At 47.4% G+C, this 21,645-nt stretch overlaps 1 protein-coding gene across 1 annotated transcript in view; it reads left to right on the top strand.

The window, feature by feature from the left end:
* BRINP1 (BMP/retinoic acid inducible neural specific 1) overlaps positions 1–21,645 on the top strand; it is a 147,387-nt gene that overhangs the window by 117,958 nt on the left and 7,784 nt on the right. Inside the window, exons 6-7 of the mRNA XM_036329830.1 lie at positions 1,588–1,824; positions 6,148–6,370. Coding sequence (XP_036185723.1) covers positions 1,588–1,824; positions 6,148–6,370 — 460 coding nt within the window. The remainder of the gene's footprint in view (positions 1–1,587; positions 1,825–6,147; positions 6,371–21,645) is intronic.

Here is a 21,645-nt window from a genome sequence, read left to right as displayed (position 1 = left end):
AGGCTCGTGTGCATTGGTGGCGGGAACTGTTAGCAGCTCCAAATGAGGTGGAGAGGAAGGTCCCCGGTGAAAGTACGTTAAGGAACGAATTTAGCCCCAAGTTGTCCTTCCATCTGGGCACCATGGGCAATAATAGCCTGCTATGCCGATGTTTCAAGGGTAAAGGAGTAGTGCTCATGCCCAGATCAACCCCTCTCCATCACTGGCTCTGAGGAATAAGGCTGATTAGCAAGTATAGAGAAAAGATCATGAGCTGTGGTCAAGAATGCTATTCCTATAACCAATCATGGGTCAGTCACATTCCCTCTGTGGGCCCTGGCTTCTTCATTTTTAGAACAAAAAAGAGAAAACTAATTCTCTCTGATATCATTCTTCACTGATAATATATATATATATATATATATATATATATATATATATATACACACACACATATATATATATTCTTTAAAGAATAGTTTATTGATTTTTAGAGAGGGAGGGAGAGGGAGAGAGAAACATCGATGTGAGAGCACAACATCAATCAGATGGGCTGCCTCCTGCACGCCTTCCCCCTCCACCCCCCGACCAGGGATTGAGCCCTCTCAACTGAGCATGTGCCCTGACTTGGAATCTAACTGGCAGCCTCCTGGTGCATGGGACGATGCCTAACCAACTGACCCACACTGGCCAGGGCTAATATTTTATTTTGTCTGATACAGTGGTCTTATGAAATGATATCTCTCTTCAGATATCAGTCTTACTTTGAAATTTACCAAAGTGTCCCCTTTATCTGCAGAATGAAGTTCAAATTCCTTAGCATATAATTAAGCTCTCTGCACTCTGGCCTCTGCTCTTCTCTAAAACCTGTTCTCCTACTGCAGGCACCCAGCCAAACTCGTTTCATTCACATTCTGTCTTTATTCTTGTGTTTCCTCTCCTCAGAATGTGTTTCCTGTTCTCTGCACGTGATGGTCTCTGATTCACTTTTCAACCAGCCCAGTACCATCTCCTCTAGAAAGGTTCCTCTGCTCTCCGGGCAGGGCTATTTGCAGCCCTCAGCTGCCCGACGCCTCACCCTCCTGTTTCAGGCCTATAAAGCCGTGTGAGGATGATGTGTGTCTATGTCTTTCCCTGCTGATTATACTGTAAACTCCCCAGAGACTAGCATTGTGTCTTCTTTATCTCCATAGACCTAGTGCCTCGCTCAGGACTTGTGCTTCATAAATAGGGCTCATAAATATTTGAAGAAAGGAAAAGGAAAGAAATGAAGGAAATAAGAAAAAAAACAACACACAACAGTAATCCTCTGCTTTTAATAAGGGTTTTCTCCTCCCCAAATGGAAAAGGTTTATACCAGATCTCAGTCCTAATAGAATGAAATGGAGCCTGAATTTCAGAGATGGCCAAGGTCATGACCTGAGAAGTTTAAGTAGAAGCAATGCAACCAGGGGCCTGTCTGAATCGAGGCGGGCTCCGAGATATTTTGGTTACGACACACTGGGAGACAGCTAGCAGCTTCAGATTCCTCCCGTCACCTTTCGAAGCTGTTAATGAAACACCTTTTCTAACCTTTCCGTTTCCCCGTCTCTTGCTCCTCTCAAACAGGCCTGCAGATCATCTTCCCTCCGTACCTGCAAGAGAAGTTTGTCCAGTCGGCCCTGAGCTACATCATGTGCAACGGCGAGGGCGAGTACGTGTGCCAGAACAGCCAGTGCCGATGCCAGTGTGCCGAGGAGTTCCCGCAGTGCAACTGCCCCATCACCGACATCCAGATCATGGAGTACACTCTGGCCAACATGGCCAAGTCCTGGGCCGAGGCTTACAAGGACCTGGAGAATTCAGGTAGAGAGCTGGCTTAGTTCTGCTGCACGAATGGCCCTGAGCCAAGCCTAGCAAAGGCGGGTGTCTCCCTGGGGTGAGGGCTGCTGTGAGGGAATACTCACTGAGCACCCCCCCTCCACTTTGGAGAGTCCAGGGCAGGGTCTCGTAGCTGTTAGGGGGTAGGCACTCAATAAATCTCCACGGGATGGAATAATGAACAGTGCAATCAGGTTTGTGGGCCTGTGATGGAGTGTCTCTGCTGTACCCGGAAGACAGAGAGAGATGCCCCATAGCACATAGGACGCCTCTGCAGAGTGGAGAGTTCAAAGTATTTGTACAAATTCCTGGAGTGTATGAGTCTATCTAAATTAAGAAACACACATATATGTGTATATATGTCTGTGTCTATGTACATCTCTATGTAGATATTGATATAGATATCCAAATAATTCACCAACTGTCAAAGCTGGAAGTCACTGCTCAGGTAACGTAGCCATTACCTGCTTTCCATGGTTCAGGGGAGGAAAGGCAGTCACCTCAGGCCACAGCGGGGCTGAGGTGCAAAGTTGGATCTTGGTCCTCATGCAGCTTCTGCTTAATGGGAAAGCCAGGCATGAATCACATGACCGAGCCAGTCATTGACATTTTAACCACATCTGTGTGGAGAATGAGAAGCTGCTGTGAGCAAAGAGTGTAGAGCTGGAGGTTGGCGTGGCCAGGATTCAGGGAGGCCACTGGGGGAGAGCAGAGTCCACGTGTCTGACTGGGGCCAGAGGTCAGAGGGTGAGCACCTAGCCAATGGGAGGCCACCTCAGGCACCTAGGAGATGTGCCTGTGATGTGCACTGGGACCATGACACAGGGAGAAACAATGGGAAATGTGCAGAGAGGCTGAGCTATTTAAAGGGAGAATTAGCAGGACTTGAGAAAGGAAGGGCGAGAGGAGATCCCCAGAACTCCTCTTGGGCATATTTGTCAGGTGCTTTGATGGATGTCGGTGCTGTTCGCTGAGTGAGAACACCCTGCAAGGTTTGGAAAGAAAACTATTCTGTTTTGGACATGAAAGCTGGGGAATCCTCGAGACTTCCACGAAGGGATGCCAAATAATGGCCTATAATTTGTGCTCAGATATCTGTTAAGTAAATGGACATATAGAGAGAGCATTACTGTTTTTAAAACAACTTTATGTTCCTTAAATCTATTACAAGAACTGCATTAGAGTAAGTAATGGTGTTCCTATATTGTAGAGCAGGGAGGGTGCCAAGGCCCAGTGTCTTCCCCAGGGTTACATAGCAAATGGCAGAGTCGGTAATGGAATCCCTGGTTCCAGACCCAGTGCCCACAGCAGCTCTTGTACCTTATTAATTCCACTTTCCCCCCAGTCCTCCGTTCCCTCATCTAATAAATGAGAGGACATGTTTATGTGTTTAATTTTTGAATTTATTTAAATATGTAGCCAAGAAACCCTTTGATCAAACAGAATCATACCTCGGAGCCACTGTGTACCGCAGATAAAAGCTGAGCTCCGTGGAGCTGTGTTTGGAAACCACTGGTTGCCATGAACTCTGAGTCCCCAGCCAGCCCTGAGCGCTCAGGACGCATCAGTGACTCTGCTCTTAGAAGGTCACGCAGCCCGGGAGCTGTGGGTGCCTTAGGAACCTGCACCCATTAGTCCATTTAAAATCCTGGGAACGCATCAAAGGGAGGCGTTCGAGATGGAAATGGATTGTGATGGCTATTTGGCCTCAAACAAAAGAAGCAATTGATGAAATGCTTTTGCAAAGAGATTCTCCCCATTGCTAAAAAGCAGAGGGGCACGGCAGCCATGTGCACGAGCAGAAGGGTCTGTAGCGTAGAATCTTTACACCCAAGGAAAAAACTACTTGGAGTGGGCGGCCGGTGAGGGAACAAGAGAGCTGAGATGCTGCCGAGTAAGCTGGAGGGTCCGCGGGAGCCCCTGGCGCCATGCTTCCCCCAGAGGAGCACGTACTCACTCTAGATACCGTGTGCTTAGCCATTTGAAAGGTTTTTCCGCATTGAGACAGATCCATCCACCCATCCACATCCAGGTGGCTTGTGCCTATGTCTTTTCCTCCTTGTTTTGAGCTTGTAACCTTACTGACCCAGCACCAGGTAATTCCAAGGATTCACAACCAGCCAAAGGGAAAGCCATGAATGCCTTGGTGGCCCTGGAGTGTCGGTGGTCAAACAGGACCGACTTCACACACGCAGATGGGGGTCTGCCTGTCCTCACTGGGAGGGAACCTTCCACTTTTAGTCAAGAAAATAGATCATCTGAACTTTTAAATTACTTTTTCTTATCTGACCCAAATTTTGGTCCGTTGAAAGGACCGTTACCTCCCTCGAGGTCAGCAGAGCCGTCTGTAGGATGAGCTGCGTCTATAGCAGGGGTCCTCAAACTACGGCCCGCGGGCCACATGCAAATACAAATATTGTATTTGTTCCTGTTTTGTTTTTTTACTTCAAAATAAGATATGTGCGGTGTGCATAGGAATTTGTTCATAGTTTTTTTTTAAACTATAGTCCGGCCCTCCAACGGTCTGAGGGACAGTGAACTGGCCCCCTGTTTAAAAAGTTTGAGGACCCCTGGTCTATAGGATGAGCTGCGTCTGTAGGATGAGCTGCGTCTATAGGATAAGCTGCGTGTCTTCCATGGGAGGAGCACCGGGCTGGCGAGAGCAGCAGAGTGGAGCCCAGTGCCCTGCCTGCAGCCTGTGCACCGAATACATCAATCTGTGCAGCCCTGTTTTATCCTTTCCATGCCCTGCAACCATCCGTGGAGCACCTTCTGGATTTGGGGAACTATTTAGGCAGATACGGTTCCATGTCACCCTCTCAACATTTGAATTGGATGCTGTTATACCTGCTTGACAGACGGAGACACTGAAGCGTTGAGAGAATAATGGTCACACAGCTGGGGGTGGGCGAGATGCAGTTTGCAGGCATGCATGTCTGGCTGTCCTGGAGTCAGAGATGGGTTTCCTGTATGCATGTTTTTAGCACCTTTCATTTCATTGTTTATCCCACGATCCTCTTTTTGTATAGAGAGAAAGTGTTATATGGTAACTCAGAGCATCAGATTCAGAGCCAGTCTAGAGCTGTAATTCCGTCATTACTGGCTGTGTGACCTTGGCAAGTTAATGAACTTCTCTGTGCCCCAGTTTCTATGAAACGGCGCACAGGTTTGCTATAAAATCACTTATATGTGTTAGGTGTTTAAGACTGAGCCTGATGCTTAAAGAGAGCTATGTAAGCATTTTTCAAAATAAAATGAATGCCTATTATACCTGAAATTTTCTTGTAGGTTTTGTAACAAAGTGAAAATATTAGGCTTAGGAGATATATATATATATAATCACTTTACCTTTTTACCTGCCAATAATGTAACCTCTTAATTCTTTATTTTTTCCAATAGTTGAGCGGGGCATCGCCGAGGCGGGCCAGTAAGAATTAGATGGGAAAACAGCAGCTCTGGTTTTAGTCCTGCCTGGGGCACTCACGGGTTGTTCTACCTCCAGAAAGTCCTTCCCTCAATTTGCACTTCAGTGTCCCTATATGTAGAACGAAAGAGCTGACCCAGATACTTTCAAGTTGTCAAGTTGTAGCACTTGCTGACACCGGGAAACTTAGCATCACGCAGACAAAGACCTTCCCCTGGGAGGCTCTGGAGTTTGTTCCCATCTCTTAAGCTGGAGTTCCCCCAAATGGGACTTGACATAAGATGGCAGGCACACACGACTTCCTGTTAGACTAGGTCCCATGGTGGGGAGGCTGATCCATTCAGCCCTCCCTCACACCTGAAGATCACATCAGAGAGGTTTCCGTGGGTGCAAATGTGCTTTTAACACCTATCGACCATTTGCTACTTCTCTGTATTTCAGAGTGAGAGCAGGTACAGGGGTTTGGCCATGTAACAGGGAACAATATCTGGCTAGGATTTATTAACATTGCTTCCGCCATACTTATGTTTACAGCTCCCATCCTACTGGAGGCATGCGGTTTTCTATGTAGAATTGGACAAAAATTGGGTGTAATTGGTTCTGAGTAAATACAAACATGTGATATGCGGGTTTTGCTATCCAGTTGGCACTCAGACGACACAAGTTAGTCGTCAGCAGGATGCAGGGTCGCTCCCGGAGCAGCAAAGCCAAAGAGCCTTCGTGTTGACACGTGGCCTCTGCACCCCTCCCTGGGAGCGGAGCAAGCGAGCGCCCTGTTCCCTGGGCCTCCAGCCAGTGTTCCTTGCAGGCGGGCTTCCTTGGTGAGCGACCTCAGCTGGGGCTTGCAGGCTCAGCCTTCTCTCCTGGCCTTTGTCTCCCGCCAGATGAGTTTAAATCGTTTATGAAGCGTCTGCCCAGCAACCACTTCCTGACCATCGGGAGCATCCATCAGCACTGGGGCAATGACTGGGACCTGCAGAACCGCTACAAGCTCCTGCAGAGCTCCATGGAGGCCCAGCGGCAGAAGATCCAGCGCACCGCCCGCAAGCTCTTTGGCCTCAGCGTCCGCTGCCGCCACAATCCCAACCACCAGCTGCCTAGAGAGAGGTGAGTGCTGCCTCCGCCTACCGCCTCTGCAGGCCGGGCCTGGTGTGAGCTTGCATTTGCTTGCTTCAGGGGCAAATGCAGCCGTGGGCAAACTACGGCCCACGGGCCGGATCCGGCCCATTTGAAATGAATAAAACTAAAAAAAAAAAGACCGTACCCTTTTATGTAATGATGTTTACTTTGAATTTATATTAGTTCACACAAACACTCCATCCATGCTTTTGTTCCGGCCCTCCGGTCCAGTTTAAGAACCCATTGTGGCCCTCGAGTCAAAAAGTTTGCCCACCCCTGGGCAAATGCAATGCAGACGATACCTTTGGAGGTGGCAAGCAAGGCCTTGTGGGGTCCAGATCATCCCTGGCTTCTCCCCTACGGTTCCGGCTGCCCTGAAACAATGGGTGTCTCACTGTGGCCTGAATATGCCCTGAACTTTCAACCTCTGTGTTCTGTCTGGTCCGTATTAGCTTGCTAGGGCTGCTGTGGCAAAGTACCGCAGACGGAGTGGTCTAACAACATTGATTTCTCACAGGTGCGGGGCTGGGGGTGTGGGCTAGGGGTGTGGGAAGGGTTGCTTTCTCCTGAGTCCTCTCTTTTGCTTGTCGATGGCCGTCTCTCCCTCTGTGTGGGTCTGTGTCCTAATCGCTTCTTCTTTTAAGGACATCAGTCCTATTGGGTCAGGGCTCACCTCAGTGGCCTCATTTTAATTTAATTCCATCTTTAAAGACCCCGTCTCGAAATAGAGTCATATTCTGAGGTGCTTGGGGTGAGGCCTGGAGCATGTGTATTGTGGGGGATGTCATTCAGCATAAACACCACCTGGCTTTTTATAAGACCTTTGGGTGACGCACTGTGCACCTCAGGACTGACCAGTCTGGATCCAAATCGTGTGGGAAAGGGTAACAGTTCCCAGGCTGAAAATAGGACTGGCTTCAGTTTTGCTGGTTGTCACCTTAGAGAACGAAGTGGGGGGGTCCAGAGGCCCTCAGACACTGGGAAGACATTTGCTAAAAGTGAGAAGAATGTGCAGGCACATGGCACAGAGCACACAGGGTGTGGCAGGTGTAGGGAAGGCCTGGGGCAGCCCCAGGGCAGTAGCTAGACAGGCATTAGGAGGGAGGGAGGAGGGGCAGGACCGGGTGATGGAAAGAGCCCTGGAAATCACCCAGGGGCTGAGGTGAGAGCATGTCCACCACTCACAGCTCCGTGACCTGGAGCAAGTCCTTCACTTCCCTGAGCACAGATGCCCACACCTGAGAATACTTTGCTCTTCCTGTGCAAGCTGTCAGGGGTAGACAGCCGGAGATGTCCTCCCGCTCTAGGGCCTTCTAAGAACACCTCGAAGTGTTGCCTTCTCTGCTCCTGAGATGAGAAAGTGCGTGGTAATCATACCTAGCATCTCTACTCCACTCGCCCAACTGCCCAACTCCCACCTGGGCAGGCCAGTCCATTACATCCAGTTGCATCCCTCCTCCACTCACAGGAGAGGAGGGACTCCCACCTGGGCAGGCCAGTCCATTACATCCAGTTGCATCCCCCCTCCACTCACAGGAGAGGCGGGACTCCCACCTGCGCAGGTCAGTTCATTACATCCAATAGCATCTCCCCTCTACTCACAGGAGAGGCGGGACTCCCACCTGCGCAGGTCAGTTCATTACATCCAATAGCATCTCCCCTCTACTCACAGGAGAGGCGGGACTTCCACCTGCGCAGGTCAATCCATTACATCCAATAGCATCCCTCCTCCACTCACAGGAGAGGAGGGACTCCACCTGCGCAGGTCAATCCATTACATCCAATTGCATCCTTCCTCCACTCACAGAAGAGGAGGGACTCCCACCTGCGCAGGTCACTTGGCTGCACTCACTTAAAGGCTGTTGAGTGCTAGTCCTGGGAGGTGAGAGGCACAGGAACGCAGCCTGTGCTGGTCCCTCAAGGCTGACCTGCTCGCTGCTGTGGGCTGCTTCCTGACATCCGAGTTGAAGGCCTCAATGAGTGCTTCTCACGCCAGCAGGTAGGACAGCTCCCTGCCACGGAGCAGTGGCAGACAGGGTGCTAACCCTGGGGATCTAGGGCCACCTGCACTGAGGGAGTGGAATTTGGAAGTGAACTGACTGCTGGGTTGCACTGTGTGCCGGGCTCCGTGGGAGACGAAGCCACCACGCGGATGCTGCCACTACCACGTGTGTCCCAGGGATTTGTACTGGGGTCGCAGGGGGTGGCGTTTTGGAGGCTGGGTCAGTTCTTGACTCCATCATCTCTCAGCCCGGAGGCTTCGTGTGCACCTCATTTGCAGTGTGGCATAATGACGCTTGCCTTCAGGTTCAGTGTGAGGATTAAGGTTTTAAAATGCAGAAAGCCTAGTACAGTGCCTGACTCAGTTCAAAGAAAATGGAAGAGCTGCTAAGCGGGTGGGAGTTGGAGAGAGAGGGAAAGAAAGAGGGAGAGAGTTGTTACTTCGTATTCTAAATGCCAGGCACTGTTCTACGCATCTTATCTGCATTAACTAATTTCCTCCTCACTGCAACCTTGAACTAGGAGTCCTCAAACTTTTTAAACAGGGGGCCAGTTCACTGTCCCTCAGACCGTTGGAGGGCCGGACTATAGTTTTTTAAAAAAACTAGTCAGCTGCTAAGCAACAGGCAGCAGCAGCAAAAACACCCAGCGGGCCGGATAAATGTTTTTGGCGGGCCGCAGTTTGAGAACCCCTGAACTAGGTAGTCTTACTATCTTAGTATTCTTATTTTATACTAGTAGATAAGGGAACTGAGGCACAGAGAGTTAAATAATGTGCCTAAGATCCACAAATAGTAATTATTATTTCTTGAAAGAGGTGTTTTACCTATAAACTTTAGTGAGAAGTCAAATACAGATAATTAGAACTCTGTTTCAAGGTGTGCTGGGACCTGTGCATTGGGCTGGAAGACAGAGCAGGTGTTCTGCTTATCGGTTGATGCTAAGCAGTTCTTTCTCCATAAGACTTAATGGCTCAAAACAACGCTTTATCATCTTGCATGGTCCTGTAGGTGGACTGGACACAAGTTAGGGGTGTGTGTGTGGGGGGGGGTCTGTCAAGTTGCTTGGTGCTGGAGTCATCTGGGGGCTTGACTGAACTTGACATCCAAGATGGCTCACTCCCAGAGCGGGCAGTTGATCTGGCTGTCACCTGGGGACTCAGGTGAGCCTGCCAGTGAGTACCTACACCTGCTCTCTCTCTATGTGGCCTGGAGTCCTTACAGCATGGCAGCATCCTGAGACTAAAAGGAAGCTGTACGACTCCTTACCACTTAGCTTAGGAAGCCAGAGAGCATCACTTCTACCATGTTCTGTTGGCCAAAAGCCAAGCCCAGGATCCAGGGTGTGAATACTGGGAGGTGTGGGTCACCGGGGGCAGAGGGAGTCTTCTTTGGAGTTATATACCGCAGGATAAATTGAGTGTAACTGGAGCTAGAGATGCCTATCCTATAGGTAGGACAAATAAGATAAATGATAACAAACACAAAGCAATAACAATTGCTATTGAGTAGCTAGTGTAACAGGCAACAGATCTGGCAAATTGTAAAGATTCGGGAGCCAGACATCCTGGGTTCAATCCCAGCATTGCCACCTGCTTATATTGGAGCCTTGGTGAATTTACTACCATCTTTGCGCCTCAATTTTCTCATCTGTAAAATGGGATTAATAATATTGCCATCCTCATAAGGGTGTTTTGGAGATTAAATGCTGTAACCCACATGAAGTGCTTACCAGATTGTCTGGCAGGTGGAAAACAATACATGTTAGCTACTTTTCTTATTGCTATTTTTTAAAACAGGCATTGATATTTTGCTTATAAATAAGTTGTTTAGCCCACCTTAATGCACATTAATTCTGAGTGTCGATGATGATGGCACAGTTTTTCATCCAGTCCTCACACTATCTCGGTGAAGTTGATGCTATTGGATTTGTTTTATAGATGAGGGAACCGATGAGTCGGAGATGGAATTAACGTGTCCACGGTCACAGGGCAGGGTAATGGCAGGATTGGAATTGTCTCGCTGACTCCATTGCTGGGCGTGGTGGGCCAGAGCCCTGTGCAGGCTTTATGCGGTGTGCAGCAGCAAGCAGAGAGAGGCTGCTGTGCTTGGTTGGGTTCCCTGGTTTGAGTGTATGTTGATGCCAAAGGCAGGGTTAGTTCATCAAGGTCATGGGAGGGGGAGCAGGATTAGAGTTTTATAGTCTCCTGTGTGGTGTGCTGAGATTCCATTGCTAAGCCTTGAACCCATTCTGAAGTCGAGGCAGACACATTAGGCACATGCCCCATAGTTAGAGAGAAGAGGCCCGGGTCAGTGCAGGTCAACGCAGGTCAACGCAGCAAGTGTCTCCTGCGAGCTTACTCTGGGTTGGGCTCTGCAAGCACTAAGATAAGTCAGACTCATCTACCCCAGGACTCAGTGCTTATTGGGATGTGGGCAGCAGGGCTCTAGACCAGACCTGCCAATGGGGTGTCCAACACCCAACCAGATGTTTATTGAGTGCCCATGATGTAAAAGGATTTTGGGCGGACCCTAGGGGCACTGTGACAGATTTAGCCTTTGCAGGAGCTGGCCCTAGTGTCAGACCGTGGCACCGTGGTTGGACAGGTCAAGGGGAGGCAGGACCCACAAGGGAGGTTTCTGAGGATGGTTTGCTACCAGGAGATCCTTACATTGTACAGTTAAAATGTGGGAAAGATTGGGAAGTAGACTTTGACTTTTATTGACAGTGAGACTTCCCAAACCTTGGTTTTCTCATCTGTAAAATGCGCATAATAATTGTTTTCTGCTGCCTTGGAGGGTCTGTGTCTGTCTCACCTGGGATGGTGTGCTGGGAAGTAAGTACTTTGTAAACGCTGAGTGCTCTGGGAAGAGGGATTATGCAAGCAGGGTGAACTGGAAACCAAATTCGTCAGAAGAGACTGACTCTAGGTCCAAGGCAACATTGAATAGCAGACACTTCTACAGCATTTACCGTGTGCCAGGCACTGCTCTGTGTGCTTTCGCCTCATTAATCAGGTAGCTCTCGCACACCCCATCTTATGAATGGGAAGTTAAGGAACAGAGATGTTCAGTGACTTCCTGAAAGCTGTACAGCAAGTAAGAGGCAGCTTCCTTTCCTGTCACCGCTATGCTGTTCTACCTGTTGGAGGCAAGATGATCCAGGTGATGGGTGACCTGCCCAGAATAAGCACTGTCTTATGGTGGAAATCACCTCTCATTGTAAAGAAGGGAGGGAGAAAGAGAGAGAGAGAGGGGTGGGGGGAGAGAGAAAGAGAAAGAGAGAAAAGGAAGTTAGGGAGAGAAGAAAAAAGCCCCAGTCAGCATGGGGGATGCTGAATTAGCTGACTTCTGTGCATTCCTTAAATATCTACTGACCACCTGATCTCCCAGTCCTGCCAAGAGGCATTTACAGACACTAGCAACAGGGCCTTTGTCCTCCAAACCTCAGTCTCTAGGCTCAGGGCATGCTGGAGAGGACACTGGTGTGAACCAGGGGTCTGAGTTCAGGTCCCGGCTCTGCCCTGCATGGGCCGGACTCAATCCTCGGGGGCCTGGGGCAGGTGCTCCGGGAACTCTGGCTGCAATAACCGCACCCTGTGCCCTGCAGGGGCAGGGTGCAGCTTGAGTAGGGAACAATGGCCCCTCACCTCTAGTGCCACCTTTCATCCATTTTCTTGATGGAATTGTGAATGAAAACTCATTTGGGAAATTAAGGTGACACTTTATCATTTTCTTTACAACAATTTGAAACAACTGGGCTCATTTTCTCCGAGGTCCTTCCCAGCTCCAGGAGAAATGTCACAGAGGATGAGAGAGCAACAGCTCAACTCCAAAATATTGGTACAAGGTCAGTCATTGGATCTGTGAGCAGTGTCGCTCTCAGATGATGCTAATTAGTCCATTTTAATGAGAAGCGGAGAGTTCAAACTAAGATCTTGCTTCCTCCAAAACACAATGGCCTTTTAACTAAGTCTCCAGATCTAATCACTTTCCAATCTATGTTCCAGGAGGCAGTCAGAATTATGATTTAAGAATCAAATTCTATCTCGCCACCTGCTTAAAACCTTTGGGTGACTGATCACTGCTCTTAGGAGAAAGAGCAAAAACTAAAGATGACCTATAAGGCTGCCGGGACCCAGCCCTGCCTGCCTCTTACACCTGCTTGCATGCCTTCTATTGGCTATCTCAGCTGCAACCCCACTAATCTTTCTGTTTTTTAAAAATTAAATGTATTGGGGTGACATCGGTTAATAAGATGGAGTAAGTTTCAAGTGCATGGATTTGTAATGCATCACCAGTATATCTCCTTTCAGTTCCCCAGGTGTTCACGTCTCCCTCCCCTTCGACAGGCTTCACACAGGCTGTTCCCTCCACCTGGAACCTGCCTTCCGGGTTCCTTCCTGCAGTAGCTTCCATGTGTCCTTCAGATCTCAGTGCAGAAAGCTGTGATCCTTGTACTGAAAGGCTGTGTTGGGACCGGTTTGGTATGCTTTCCTAGCACTCTGACTTCCCCAGTGCAGCCCACATCTCAGTTTACCATTCCTTTTCTATCTACTTAATGCCTGTGTCTCCTGTGAGACCATCTGCTCCGGGCATATACCTGTACCCATGCTCTCCACCGACCATCACCATCACTCCTAGCACCTGCATTGGCTCGCAGGAGCTGTTCAAAATCTTTGTTTGATGGATGGGTACAGCATTCATTTTCTGCTTGGAATGGGGTCCCAAAGACATGTTGACATAATCTTTTACAATAATGTCCCATTGCCATGTAAAGAATCTATAGATTTTCCACCGGTATAGTATGTTTCTCTCATCTTCCTCATTCACAAGGGAAGAAACTCAGGCTAATGGGATTAAGGGGCTAGCTCAGGGTCACTTGGGGGATTTGTGAATTGATCATGACTAAAGGTCTGTGATGGTCCAGACAGCAGGGTAGAATGGATACTGTAAGAGGAGATGGTCTTGTTGACCTGGATACAAATCCTGAAAGTAATTCTTGCTAACTCTGTTACTTTGGGAAATATACCCTCCTGGGGGGCGGGAGGGAAGAGGGCAAAAATAGATACGTCCCAGAGTCTATTAAAATCAATGAATGAAGAAAGAGACCTAGCACCAAGTAGATGCTTGATGTGAGAGAGTGGTTTGATGTTTCCTCCCTCCATCCCTCACCTGGTTTTTGTGGAGGCAAAGCAGATGCACGGGACCTCAACGTGAGGGCAGGCGGAATCATTATTGGCATTTTCCAATGACTCTTGGTCTTTGGTTTATTTTTACTTCCCATATTCACATGGCCTTGACCCCGAAGTCCAGGCCCTCGCCAGCCACGAGGTAATTATGCATTGTTGAGATGAAAACCTCTTGGGGGCATCCTCGTCATCTCCAATTCTGGGGCCATAGCTTCTGAACCCATGTCAGCTTCTAACACGTTTCCTGTTCCATACAGTGTTTAATTGGTGTCTGTGGCAAGTTTCTGCCTACCAAGATAGTCATTATCTCTATTACGATGACCCTCAATATCCATGCTGATTTTGATTCTTCTCTCTGAACCCTATACTTACTTGCCTTGGGATTTTATCTCCATAGACACACTCAGGGGGCCAGACAGAGGTGACTTCTTATATTTTATTGAACTAAAGTCAGGTTTGGTTTATTAGACTGACAAAGCTATGCCACTTATTAGATGCATGACCTCCCGAAGTCTCTCAACCTCTCGGAGCCTTCTGTTTCCTCATCTGTATGATCGGGATAATAAGAGTAGCTGCCCCATGGAGTTTCATGCCCCAGTCAATTGTATGATGTATGTGAAGACTCTTCATAACCTGTAAAGAAATGAATAGATTCAATGCTAACATAATCAAGAACACAGCAGTAGTAGACCCTAGGTGTTTGATGAAGATGCTTTCATCCAGGAAATGGATGTTTCCATTAGAGAAGATCAAGCAGGAGCCCCACAAAATGTAGTAACACAGCAGAGAGAGAGGCTGTGGAACTTCAGGTACTTAGAGTTCAGATGCTGAAGTCTGACAGGCCAAGTTGTGTGACTGCCTTAAAGTGGGGAATCCTACAATGTATATATGCTGCACATACATAAATACATTTTACTTTAACTTAAAACATAAATGCATATTCCTCAGCCAGTCTTTTCAAATAGGATTAAAATATTTTTGGAGGGTGTGCATATATTTTATTTCGACATTATGTATGTATGTATCTTTGCGTACGCCTGACCAGTATCTGTAGAATATTTCCAACTTTGGTTTATTCAAAGTGGGTCAGTAGTTTAAAGACTCTTAAGAAATGATCTACATGTTTGTAGAATTTTATAAATACTTCCAGTCTTTCTCGGACCCTCCCCCTTTATTTAAATGGATGGGAGTTTTTTTCAGCAACTGGACTTTGTAGAATATTTTTATAGAATTCAAATTCCACAGAAAAAGTTCATATTTCGTCGATTTATTTGCTTTTAATTCCATGATAAAATGATAGTAAGTAGGACTGGCATAAACAGGCTTGGGAACACTCAAAACTGACTCTCGGGTTGTAGGACCGCAACCATCCAGCCATGAGTATTGATTGTCCTGTGATGGTCACACCCCACATATACCTGATGGAAGGGAATGTGGCAGGTCACTTACATGGTGGTCAGTTATGAGTTTGTCCTGAGACGGAAGCTCTTGTTCCTAGTAATTTGCCACTGTTACTGGAGGAACTTGCTCCAGGTCATATAGTGAGGGAAAAAAAAAAGATGTAATAGTTAACATGGATTGACCTTTTATTATGTACCAGACAGTTTTCAGTGCTTGCATATATTTACTCATTTAATCCTTACACCGTCCCTATAACCCAGATTCCATTATGCTTTCCATTTTATAAGCATACAAAGGTAGGAAGAGAGAACTACATCCCTGCCGGGAAGACTGGGCTCCTCAGTACACAGCCTTGGAGAAGAGTGACTTAGCCCAGATGAAGAGGCAGTGACCCAGATGATCCGGTGTGGTACCTCTGGCGGTGCCTTCCCTTCCTGCCGCTAGAGCTGCTCCTCCTCAGCTGGTCTTAAGCAGATAGATGCTGGTGGCTTTGTACCCCAGCAGGTGCCGCGCCTGCAGAGAGGTGGTGTAACTGCGAACCAGCAGCAGCCAACGGAGCAGCAGGAAAGCCCTCGTTTTCTGCTGTAATTAGAGAATAGATTTACACCATTTGGCTTAGGGAAATAAACTCTTACTAAGACAATACCTCATGCACAGGTTATTTTAAAGTTGGCCAAGGGCTCTCATACCAGTGAGCTTATCTGATTCTTATAATTCCCCGTGAGGGAGCGAGAACAAGGGTTAGTCTCCCCATTTACAGGTGAGAAGACTAAGGCCCGCAGAAATTAATGACTGGCCCACTGCTGCTATCCTACATTGGCACAGCCCTTTGTTCTTGTCAAAGAATAGTCACGGGCATATTTATACGGAATCTTCATTCATTGTTCCATTCAACAAATATTTAGTGATCAGCTAAGTTCCAGGCATTATGCAAGGGGTGGGGGTAGAGGGGTGAACAAGACAAAGGGTATCTCTGTTTGCAGAGAGGTTGAAATCTAGTAGATAAGATAAAATTGGCACAGAATGGGTCCTGCATCCATGCCTTGCCTTAGGAAGCTGAGACTCAGGAGGGTTAAACCTAAAATTACAAAATCATGAAATGCCATGGCTGTCAGGGAACCTAAAATATCATCTAACCTATTTCTGTCATTTCATTAAGGAGTAAAATGAAACAGTGGGAAAGTGTTTGGCCAGAATAACTATATGAGTTTTGTATTGCTGTGTAACAAACCACCAGACCTTTAGAGGCTTAAAGAAACACACCCATTCATTTTCTCACCGTTTTCACGGATCAGGAGTCTGGGCAGGTGTAGCTGGACCTTCAGCCTACGTCTCACAGGCAGGAATGAAGACGTTGAGGTTCTGGGGAAGAACCCATTTCCACGCTCATTCAGGATGTTGTCTGAAGTCACTTCTTTGTGGTTGTAGGACTGAGGTCACCTTTTCCTTGCTGGTTGTGGGAGAAGGTTCACCTTTAGCTCTGAGGGGCCATTCTCGGGTCCCTTCCAGGTACCCCTCCATCTTCAAAGGAACAAAGATGCAGCAGGTCCTTCTCAGGCTTGATCTCTCGGAGTTCTCCTTCTGCAACAGCCAGAGAAAACACTGTTTTTAACTGGACACCTCTGATGACTTTAGATCCCCTTAGCTAATCACCCCAGGCTGTAGGTCAGCGGTGCCATATTAGAGGGCACAGGCCTGGAAGGGATTTCGTATTCACAGAGCCTGGGGAGCAGAGCCTGGAATCTTGGGGAAGGAGGGCCCATGTTAGAATTCTGCCTAGTGCAGTCACTTAGCTTGGTAGGAACAATGGGGAAGAGAGATCCTGACTTTTCTCTTGGGCTCATTGTATGTAGTAGTTTGAATATCTATTTCTGTATAACAAATCGACCCAAACTTAGAGATTTTCAAACAACAGTCATTATATTATGCTCATGATTGATGGGCCAGGAGTTTGTGCCAGGATTGGCCGGGCAGTTCTTCTACACATGGAGTTGATGGAAGGCGCTCATTGTATTCAGCTGGCAGAGGGGCGGGGCTGGAGGTTCCAAGAAAGCAGCACTCACCTGTCTGCTGCTTTCGCAGAGACGGCAGAAGGCCGGGCTCGGCTGGGCGGACCCCTCTCTCCAGAGTCTTCCCAAGTGATCACTCCAGCAAGGTGATCAGATTGCTTCTAAGTGGACTCAGCACTCCAAGAGGGAGTTTTCCAGGAGATGGGGCGGGGGGTGGGGGGAGGGCGTGGAAGCTGCTAGTCTCTTGAGATCTGCATCATAAACTGTGTGAATCGTGTCTGCCTTCTTTTGTTCTAAGCAATGGTAGAATCTGCCCAGACTCAAGGAATATAGACCTATGCCTAAGGGAGGAATGAGGAAGGATCCGCGCCCACCTGCCGCCCAGAGTGGGTTTTCCTTTCATGTATTTTCCCATCACCATACACTTTAGGGCAGAGGGGCCTGCGCCCTTCAGAGACCTGCGAGGAAGCATTTTGTAATAGAAAAGTGGCCTGTAGACCCGTGTCAACCAAGATTGTGGTTTAGTGGGTTTATCTTAAGTTTATGCCCCTTGCCACATGCCTCAACCTAAGGGCACGCTTTGTTGTTTTATTCTCTTGGAAGCTGGTTAACGGGAGAGAATGTTCCACAGTTATGTTATCATTTGGAGGGTATGTGTAGAGTGTGGATACCGGAAGTGGGAAGGAAGACGATTCTGCCAGTTCCTAAGGATTCCAGTTATGGAATAATTCCAAGTGTGCATTCTGGAAGCCACGTGCAAACTACAGGCAATAATCCCTGGACCCACTGTGAGAGGACTTGCGCTAATGCTCATTGATCACCTGGCCTCCCTGAGCACCTGTTCTGACCGGTGCCACAGTGACACTGTGTGTCTCCTGGAATTAGTTTAGAGCCCGTGTCCAGCAGTCCTTGGACAGTGTGAATATGTCCTTTTCTCCAATGCACCGTCACCAGGTAAAACGCTGCCGTCGCTTTCGGAGAGGCTGGCGGTGGGGGGATGAAGAGTGTACATGGGTGGCCTTCCCCAAGGGGAAGATTCTGGTTCTGGGCTTCCAGGTACCACTTGTGTGATCACAAGCAAGTCACAGCACCTCTCTGGGCTTTTCCCCATGGGCCAGGCTTTGTCTCAGCATCATTCAGCTCCAGTGTTCTGGGAATTGCCATCCTAAACCCACAGTTTCCCCAGGAGTAAATTGCTACTTTGATAGTCCCTGATGTACTGATTTTTGGGGGGCGAGGGGGAGGATAGGAGAGAGGTGGCCATCTGGTGACTAAGACCTATTTTAAGTGAGTATTAAATTGTCCTATTGAGGAAGAGGGACAAGCCCACAAGAAGCCCCAGGCTAGCTGGGGGCAGCTGCCAGTCATAGGAGCTTTCAAGTGTCCTCCTAACCATGGGGCGACAACACTTTACCTAAGAATGGCTTTGGCATTGCTTTTCTATTTATGGGGGTAAAAAGATGGCAGCCAGTGAGGCTGAACCCAGTGGCCACCCAAGGGTGTATGACCCGGACCAGGGCAGAGTTTGAGGTGAGTGATGTGTAGGGTTTGTGTGACACAACACCAGGCCTGGCTCTCATTCTGCACATGCAGCAAGGAGGGCGGTTGGCTCATCTGACACAGGGCAAGAAAATCAGCATCTCCAGACCCTTTTTGTTGTTTTTAGGTTGTTTTATTTGTGTATTTTCTTCCCTTGGACCTGGAAGTGGCTTCCTGTTCGGAATAGAATCTGGAGGCTCAAGAGCACCTAGTCAGAAATAGAACTGGGTCCTAGCTCTGGCCAGTTACTCAGTGGTTAGAGCCGTGGTCAGCAAACTGCGGCTCGCGAGCCACATGCGGCTCTTTGGCCCCTTGAGTGTGGCTCTTCCACAAAATACCACATGTGGGCGCGCATGTACAGTGCGATTGAAACTTCGTGGCCCATGTGCAGAAGTTGGTATTTTGTGGAAGAACCACACTCAAGGGGCCAAAGAGCCGCATGTGGCTCACGAGCCGCAGTTTGCCGACCACTGGGCTAGAGCGTTGGCCTGCAGACTGAAAGGTCACAGGTTTCATTCCTGGTCAAAGGCATGTACTTCAGCTGCAGGCTTGATCCCTGTCCCCAGTCCAAGCTTGTACAACCAATGGATGTGTCTTTCTCACATCGATGTGATGTTTCTGTCTCTCCCCCTCCCTTCCAATTATCTCTCTAAAATTCAATGGAAAAAATATTCTCGGGTGAGGATTAACAAAACAAAAAAACAAAGAAAGAAATAGAGCTGGGTCCTTATTGCTTCTGTGGATAGCTCCTTCCTGTCCTCCTCCAGAGCTACCTCCTAGCCCGCCCACCTCAGACCTCAACAGGGCCCTAGCAAACCCTCACACGGGTGAGTTAGTCTTAGTGATGCCACAGGAAGCCACCCGTGACCTTCAGTAAGTCACTCTGCTCTCTGAGCCTCGTTTTTCATATCGTTCAAATGAGATCCAGATTATCCTCTCCACCCATCCCATGACACACAGAAGTTGTGAAGATCATAATTATGGAACCACTGGGGGGGGGGGGAGCAGTCAATTGGGGACAAAGGAGACATATGTAAAACTTTAAACAATACAAAAAGACAGAAAAATAAATTATGGAACCACGCCGAAGAGCTTTAGGAAGTTTAAAGGTGACATAAAAATATAGAGTTTAATAGTGAAAAATGTAAGGTATCACATCTTAGTAGTAGTATTCTGCTTGTCTTAAAGGATGATTTTGGGGGTAAATGTTTTATGGGAGTATTCCGATAGAACGTGAAAACATCCTAAGTGTACAGCAACATAAGTGTGCACAAAAGGAATTCACACGTGTGGCCCTGCAGAAACCCTGCTCAGGTTTGCCTCTTTCTATACAGAATGGACTCGTGTGTCTGATTGCTTTCACCTTTTCATTCTTCTGTGCAATCCCTCCATGTAGTTTTGTGTAGTTTGGGCTCATTTACTCTCAAGAATATTTTTTTTCTTTGTGGAAGTCTGTTGTACTGCTGATGGTCACTCTCACAGCCTCCAGTTTGGGGTTATGATGGGTAGCGCTGTCGTCTTACAGGTGTCTTTGGGTGACCCCGTATATGCATTTTGTTGGGTACATGCTAGGAGTGGAATTGCTGGGATGGAAGAGTATTTGTAGGTTCAGTGTTGTAGATTCCTTAGTAGATACTTCGTTTTCCTCGAAATTTGCGGAACCAATTTTCCCTCCTGCTGGTAGCATCCTTGCCAAGACTCGGTGTTTCCCATCTTTTCTATTTTTATTTGGGTTTAGCCATCCTGCTGCAATCGTATCGCATTGCAGTTTAATTGGCATGGTCCTGGTGACTAAGGAAGTGGAGTTTCCTGTGCTTATCAGCCTTTCAAATATTCTCATTGAGGTAGTGCCTATTCATATCATTCACCTATTTTCCCTCTTGGTTATCTGACTTTTTCTTACTGATTTGTAGGCATGTGTTTTTTCTAGGACAAATTACACTTATTAAATAATTCAGTGAGAACCTTCTCAAGATAAATATAGATTGTGATATTTGCATCTACTGTGGTTTAAAGAAACCCAGAAAGGGGTGGCAAACCCCAGGCAGCATAAAATGCCTTTGACTAGCCCCAGCAGCCAATCAGTGCAGGAGATACCTATTAGAAATAGTCTTTGATTGGCTAGAGGTATTGAAAATACATTCTTTAAGGGTTGTCTTTTCACTCTTTGAGTGGTATCTTTGATCAATATGTTTTAATCTTAATATATCCCTATCCTTATTAATTTTTTTCCTATATAGTGTGCCACATTAAGAAACCTTTGCCTCCTCCAGTATCATAATGATGCTCCCCTATGTTTTCTTCTAAACCCTGTCTTGTCAATGTTGGTACTGTTTTTATTCTTTACTTTTCACATTTAGATCTCTAATCCATCTGCTAATGATTTGGGGGTACATAAGAGATAAGGTGTCAAGAAGAGGTTTTGTTCTTGTTGCTGTTTTAATATCAATATTCAACTGACCCAGTAACATTTATTGAACTATTTCCCTGGATTTTTAAAGCAACAATTACCTGTTTCAAAGGAATCATTTCCTATGTGAGCTCAAGAGAAACACAATAGTTTAATACATTATCTTATCGGAGCCTCAAAACAACCCTGTAAGTACCGTATTGTTATTCTGTTCTGTGGTTGAGAAAACTGAAGCTTAGGAAGGAAAGGCAATTAGCTCGAGGTTAAATAATGAAGAGCAGAGCTATGATTCAAGACCCAATTTTTCTGACTCCAAAGCCCACGTTGCTAGCTCTTTCTTCAAGCATCACGGAGACAGCATTCATTATACGCTGTGGAGGGTGAGGAACCAGTGAGACTAGGATATTCATCTGTAATCAGCTGGCCTTTCTAGTCAGGGAGAAGAATATTTTTACCTGGAACACTGATAAAACAAAGCATTCTTTACCCGCAGTAACAATAATGGTTAATGGCCAGTCAGAACCTCCTTTCACTGCAAACCTCCCAGCAGCTCTGCCCATTCAGTTCTAGTTCTTAAGACGAAAGTGTAAGGTAGGCATTGCCTTCCCCACGGGACAGATGAGAAAACTGAGGATCAAAGAGGTGAAGTGACTTATCCAAGGCCAAATCGTGGACGGGCTGAATTCAGCATGTCCTCAACTGACTCCCATAC

Source organism: Myotis myotis, unplaced genomic scaffold (genome assembly GCF_014108235.1).
Source record: "Myotis myotis isolate mMyoMyo1 unplaced genomic scaffold, mMyoMyo1.p scaffold_m19_p_12, whole genome shotgun sequence".
NCBI classification, from domain to species: domain Eukaryota; kingdom Metazoa; phylum Chordata; class Mammalia; order Chiroptera; family Vespertilionidae; genus Myotis; species Myotis myotis.
The sequence above is the reverse complement of the archived record's forward strand: the minus strand, read 5'-3'. Positions and strand labels throughout refer to the sequence as shown.